The sequence below is a fragment of the Pleuronectes platessa genome, chromosome 3, assembly GCF_947347685.1.
Source record: "Pleuronectes platessa chromosome 3, fPlePla1.1, whole genome shotgun sequence".
Taxonomy (NCBI): Eukaryota; Metazoa; Chordata; class Actinopteri; order Pleuronectiformes; family Pleuronectidae; genus Pleuronectes; species Pleuronectes platessa.
This window is the reverse complement of record NC_070628.1, coordinates 2,009,050-2,015,391: the sequence shown is the minus strand read 5'-3', so window position 1 is coordinate 2,015,391 and position 6,342 is coordinate 2,009,050. Positions and strand designations below refer to the sequence as shown.

Genomic DNA, 6,342 nt, shown 5'->3' with positions numbered 1-6,342 from the left:
TGGCGGCCAGCGCCTGACACAAAGGAGCCTGAGCCCCGAGCATCCGTGTGTCTCCTCTGCATGTCTCCACCGTGTCTCATCCGTGTGTCTCCTCTGCATGTCTCCACCGTGTCTCATCCGTGTGTCTCCCCCGTGTCTCCTCAGCATGTCTCCTACACGTCTGCCCTTTACACCATCTCCTCTGTCCTCGGTTTTAACACGTTTCTACCGAAAGGCAGAGTTTCACCCGGAGCCCCCCGGATCACCGTCGGAGCGGCTCCGGTTCATTCGGTGTGAACATCTGCAGAGACGTGTCCCTGCCGAGGGCTGTAAAACCCCCCAGGACGTTTTAAAGTCCGTGGTGATTCGGGTCTGCTGAAGACCCGATGAAGGGGCTGAGCTCAGTGCACGGATGTGACCTGCATGTCAGGAACCTCTGCTCTCTGGAGCTCAGCAGCCATTAGAGGTTCTCCAGAGCTGCAGTTTATATCACACCCAGGCAAGTGGGCTCGTGTATTTACTGTCACTCAGAGAGTTCACATCTCCTGCCAGAGGTCTGACCAGGCCCTGGTCCAGATCTGGGTCTTATTTGGACCTGCACCAGGGCCTGGTGGAGACCAGTCCTCTGAAGCTGCAGGTTGTTTTTCCTCCAGACCCGTGACGTGGTCCCTGGGAGGCGGGGACAGGTTTCTCCCACTTAGAGGATTTTGCAGACATGTTATTGTCGTTGATGGATCGTGGAGTCAGAATCCAGAGGGCCGTCTGTCGAGTGTTAACCTCTGAAACACAGGACCAGATTTATTTACACTCTCAGAAATCAGTTCCCTAATTTGTTGTTATATATTTCATCAGAAAAAAACAATGACAAAGAAAGTGTGTGTGGGGGGGGGGGGGGGGAATCCAGATCCAGTTCTTTCCCGACTCGTATCAGATTCTCCACCGTCTTTGTGTGTTCCAGCTCAATAATACACGATTAAATTAAAACACGCCCTCCATGGCTGAGCTCCGGATCCTTATTATAAACTGTATTGTCCAAACAAATGATTAAAGTAATCGCGGTTGGGTTTAATGTCAGTGTGAGAATGAAACCCTCACGCTCCTGTGGTGGGTAGTGCCTTGCTCAGCAGTGACTGATACTGGTTTGTATTAATCTCTCATGAAATAACAGAGAAATTCAACCTACCTGTTTTTCAGAGTAAGAAGGAAGTTGATGTTGAAACCGAATCGGACTTTATTGTTTTTTTTATCACTACTCGTGTTATTACTTCCTCACGTTGTGTTTCTGGCAGGATTGTGTGTTGGAGGTGTTTATTAACACAACCTGCTGTTGTTCCTCTGAGTGGATATGAAATGAGCTTTAGAAAGAATCTCTTGTCGTGTTTGACTTCAGGACCAGGATCAGTACTGGTGTGGGACTGAACTGAGGTTACACAACTTGTGACGACACCGAGTCTTTAATCCTGTTCCTGAAAATGAACTTTAAAGCATCATCAAGACGAGATTAAAGTTAAATCTGTTGTTTTCATTTGATCATTTGATTCTTAAAGTGTCAAAACTTAAAAGATATGACAAAATCTCATAAACCGTGTTGGAGAAACAAGGAAAAAAACATCCAACATATTAACTTTATAAAATAACTGTGAAAATGGAGAAAATCCTACATCAATAACATCTGAACTCTTTGTTCGCTCATCGGATTGAAACACTAATTCAAGCTGCACAGAAAAGTCAATTAACGTTTGACTCTTTAACAGAAACATCAGAATTCTACTGGCTCCAGATTTTTGAGAAACTGTAATGTGACGTTTTCAGTTGAATTTAAAAAAAAAAAGGGAAATCTTGTGTCTGTCAGTCATTAGGCTGGAAGAAAACATTTAATGTGAAGAAACTAGAACTAAGTCTCCGCTGCTCTGTCGTGTTTCAAAGTGACTTGTTTTATTAACCTCCTGAGTTCTTGAATCCTGTCTTCTAACGAGCTGCGTCCTGTGTCCTCTGTCCTCTGTCCTGTGTCCTCTGTCCTCTGCAGCAGTTCCGTGGTGTTCTGGGTCACACATTTATGGAGTTTCTGAAGGGCAGTGGGGACTACTGCCAGGCTCAGCACGCTGCCTATGCAGACGAGTGAACAGCCGAACTCGCCATCGATCCGAAGCACTTGAGCCACAGGAGGGACCCCGGAGCGTTGGCAGGACCGGGACGCCTCCCAGAACCAGCGACTACTCGGCCTGGATGGGGTAACTCCACCCGCTGCACACTGCCCTCGTCGGCCAGACCCAAGGTGGAACCAGCCTTGTTTTTTTATTTTTCTTCCTTTCCTTTAGTTTCATTCCAAAGAAGAGGGTTTTGAGTTACTTTTCCCATCGTCCATCCTTTCGGACGCCAACTCCCCGAATCCACCCGTCGCAGCCTTTGTTCATTTTCAGTTTTTCCAGCTTTGCCAAACTCGAAGACGACCAGAGGGAGTTTTTGTATCTGGAAGCTCGTTGGACATTTTGGTGTTTTTGACATTCCCTCCGAGTTCAACTCTGTGTTTACATCGGTGTGTCACCATGGCTCGCATGAACAGACCTGCCCCTGTGGAGATCACGTACAAGAACATGAGGTTCCTCATCACCCACAATCCCACCAACGCCACCCTGAACAAGTTCATCGAGGTGAGCAGCGTTTGCATCGGGTAGAACTCATCCATTTGTTCAGATAGAAGTGTCTGTTCACTTTGAGGAAGCATGAGGACAAAGATCCCAGGCTGGGGAGATGATTTGAGAAGAGATAACGGAACATGAGAACTTTGAAAACGTGTTTCAGAAGAAGATAAAACTGTAAAATCACTTAATATCTTTTAATAGTGTACATGTGTGTATCTGCTTATTATCTCTCACCAGTCACCTGATGTATTTTTGCAGGAGCTGAAGAAATATGGAGTCACCACTGTAGTGAGAGTTTGTGAGGCCACCTACGACGCCGCCCTGGTGGTGAAAGAGGGAATCCAGGTTCTGGTGAGTTCAAACTTAAATAACTGACGAACCTCGTGATTAATGTTTGCCTCCCCCCTCCCCCCCCTCCAAACATGTGGTCAGTTAAGGTGTTATCTTACAGCGTTATGTAAAAACTTGCATCAATAAAACACACAACAGACAAAGTGCAGTCATGACTCACAGCTTGAACCTTTTGTCTCTCGTCAACACGATGAGTCGGTGCTTAGATTTAGTTCAGAGAGACTTTGAGGCTCAATGTCTTTTAAAAGAAAAACAATCTGACATGGAACCGAGTTTATTTACAGATCTTACAAATGTACATGTTTCATATTTAACTGATTTAAACCCTTAAGATCCTCACACTGCTTCCTGTAGTAATCAAAACTTACCTTCCTTGACAATGGATTAGTGAGTAAACCTGATTTGAATTATTGTGTTAAATGTGTAGCTGCAGCTAATTAACCATTATTTTGATCATCGATTATTCTGCAGATTATTTTCTATCATAACAGTTCAGTCTCTACAAAGTGAGTAAACAAATAAAGACCAAGCACAACTTCCCCCGAGTCTCGCCCTATCAAAGCAACAGTTTATATAATAATATTAAATTCATATTGATACGTTTTTTTGCTTCATCTCTTATCAAAATGTATTTTCTGTCCATCAGCTCTTGAGTTATTGTTGTGATTTAAGCATATTTTTTAACCTGATGCTTTGCCTGTTTTAATTAAGAGCGTAGAAATGAATTTAAACTTAATGTTCATAAATTCAAACCTTTTTAAAATGTCAAACAAAGCCTCTGAAACAGAAGAAAGGAAAAGCCTCCATCCCTCCACCCCCCCCCACCCCCCACCCCCCCCCCCCCCCCCCCCCACAACAACATGTTCTCTCCCCTGCCGGCTGGGCCCTCCCACTTCTTTTGTTTTGGTTTCCAAGAAACTGGGCCAATGACGTTATTTCCCCGTTGCCTCCTCTCCTGCTCCAGGATTGGCCGTTCGATGATGGAGCTCCTCCCTCCAACCAGATCGTGGACGATTGGCTGAACCTGCTGAAGCTGAAGTTCCGGGAGGAGCCAGGCTGCTGCGTCGCTGTCCACTGTGTGGCAGGACTGGGGAGGTGAGCGCTGGTACTGGGTTCTCAGCTCAGTAACTGGTTCACACCTGAGCTGTGCTGGTGGGAAGTCAAACTCACACTGGCTCGTTTTCTGCTACAGCAACAAACTGAGGATTGTTTAAAGTCTTTATTTCACTGAAAAACCGATGAACACGATGAAGCAGAAGACAGAAGTGTTGACTTGAATACGTGTCCGAGTTTTTAATTTTTTATTGATTTTAAACAGCCGCACATACGACCTCTGTTTCCTGAGGGTTAAACAGATGCAGCTAAAAGCCTCACATTTTCAAAAATGACATTCATTTTTCATTTTAGCATTTTATCTATGAAATAATGATCATTAGATAAAATACGAAAGTGGCTGATTACTGTTTAATTCTATCAAGTCAAAGTAGAGTTTGGAAATCAAGAATCCAAAGTGTCAACACACGTGTCGTCAGTTGTGGTTTGACAAACAGCAGTTGTGTGGATTATTCTTCTCATGTTGTTGAACAATAGTCGAGACATTCTGTCCCGTGTGTGTTTTCTTAGAGTCGACAAGAAAACACATTATTTTTTAATTCTCTTTAATTCAAGTTCTATATATTTTCTTTATAGTTATTTTATATATAGTTGGTTTATACTGTTTAACTGTAAAACATCAGAATCAGAAAGTATTTATTGCCAAGTAGGTTTACACCTACCAGTAATTTGCTCTGGTTATTGGTGCATACAATGAACATAGAAACATACAAACACAATAATTACAACACGCATAAGAAAAGCAATAAAGAAAATATATATATATATATTTACTTCTTAGCTACTCACTTTTTCTAATATTTATACAAAGTAACATTTCATAAACATAAACATATCTAAATAAAAATATATAAAAGATATAAAAAGTGAAATGCAAGACAGTGAACAGTGTCAGATTGCATTGTAATGCAGTATAATATAATATAATGTGTCAAACCTTTGATAACATCTTCAGAATTGTTTCCAAATTGTCTCTTTTCTTTTTATATCCTCTGTTAAACTGGAGTCTTAAATCTTTTCTCCCAGTCGGTCAGTGGGAGAAGCTGAACCAGTTGTTTGTGTTTCCTGTTGACTGAGGTGCGTTCTGCTCGTCTCCTGCAGAGCTCCTGTTCTGGTCGCTCTCGCCTTGATTGAATGTGGGATGAAGTATGAAGACGCTGTCCAGTTCATCCGACAGTAAGTTCACGTGACAACACACAGTCTGAGGTTTTTGTTAAGATGAAGGTTGTTTGGAATGAACAGCGGATGGAGCATCTCTCTGGTGTTCTCAATGGAAACTGGATTATTAAGGCAAATGTGTATGTTGATATTTCAGGTGAGAAATCCTTTGATTATAAAAATCCACTGATTGATCAGGATATGAATGAGTGGCATGTTTTACAGTTACATTAGCTGCAGCACCGTCTAATGACTGATCCTCCACTTCTAGATCTACAATATAATAACTGTCCACTAGACCTAAATACTGTGTTACATAACCTGCACATCCCACACACAGGATGGTTTCATCACAGGAAACCAGCAGCCATGAGTCACAGCTCTAAATAGATGAGGAATCAGATACAAGAAGAGTGACTCAGGTGGAGGAAGTGCTGTTAGAGTCCGATGAGTCATCGCCTGATGGGAGATTGGTTCTCACCAGATGATGAACCCGTTCATACTTTGACCTTTAACCTTTTACGTTTCGCTGTGTGCAGCCTCGCTCTCATGCTGCACACAGAGTTGTGTGTGTAAATGGAAAGAACTGAGGATTTACTACTTTTTCAGATGTAACTCAACACTTTGAGTTTCTGTGGATGTGAAGGCAACACACACATTTCTACATTTTCACCTGATAACACATGAGCTCTGCTTGACCTTCACCTGGCGTCCGCACTACTCTAACTTTTAACAAACACTACAGGGCCGTGGTTTAGTCCTGCTTCCTTCAGGCTTCCATCACATTCCCACAGAAACCAACCAGCCTCCGTCACCTTGTGGTGGTTGTTGCTCCTTCTGACACAAACCTCCTCTTTCTTTCAGGAAGCGTCGAGGAGCGTTCAACAGCAAGCAGCTGTTCTATCTGGAGAAATATCGTCCAAAGATGCGCCTGCGCTTCAAAGATTCCAACGGCCATCGCAATAACTGCTGCATCCAGTAGAGCCAAGCCCTGAGCCCCGCCCACACCCCCCCCCCCACCGCCCTGCGGACCAGCTCAGTTCGACCTAGCTAGCTTCTTCGTACCTGGCCGGCTTGTTTCCTTAGTCATTGTGTTGAA

At 43.5% G+C, this 6,342-nt stretch overlaps 1 protein-coding gene across 1 annotated transcript; it reads left to right on the top strand.

Annotated features, from left to right (window-relative positions):
- The first annotated feature begins 2,437 nt into the window (after window positions 1-2,437).
- ptp4a1 (protein tyrosine phosphatase 4A1) lies at window positions 2,438-6,342 on the top strand. The gene is made up of 5 exons (XM_053419254.1): window positions 2,438-2,630; window positions 2,880-2,972; window positions 3,937-4,067; window positions 5,187-5,261; window positions 6,108-6,342. The coding sequence occupies exons 1-5, from the start codon at window positions 2,526-2,528 to the stop codon at window positions 6,223-6,225; spliced, it is 522 nt and encodes a 173-aa protein (XP_053275229.1). The 5' UTR covers window positions 2,438-2,525; the 3' UTR covers window positions 6,226-6,342.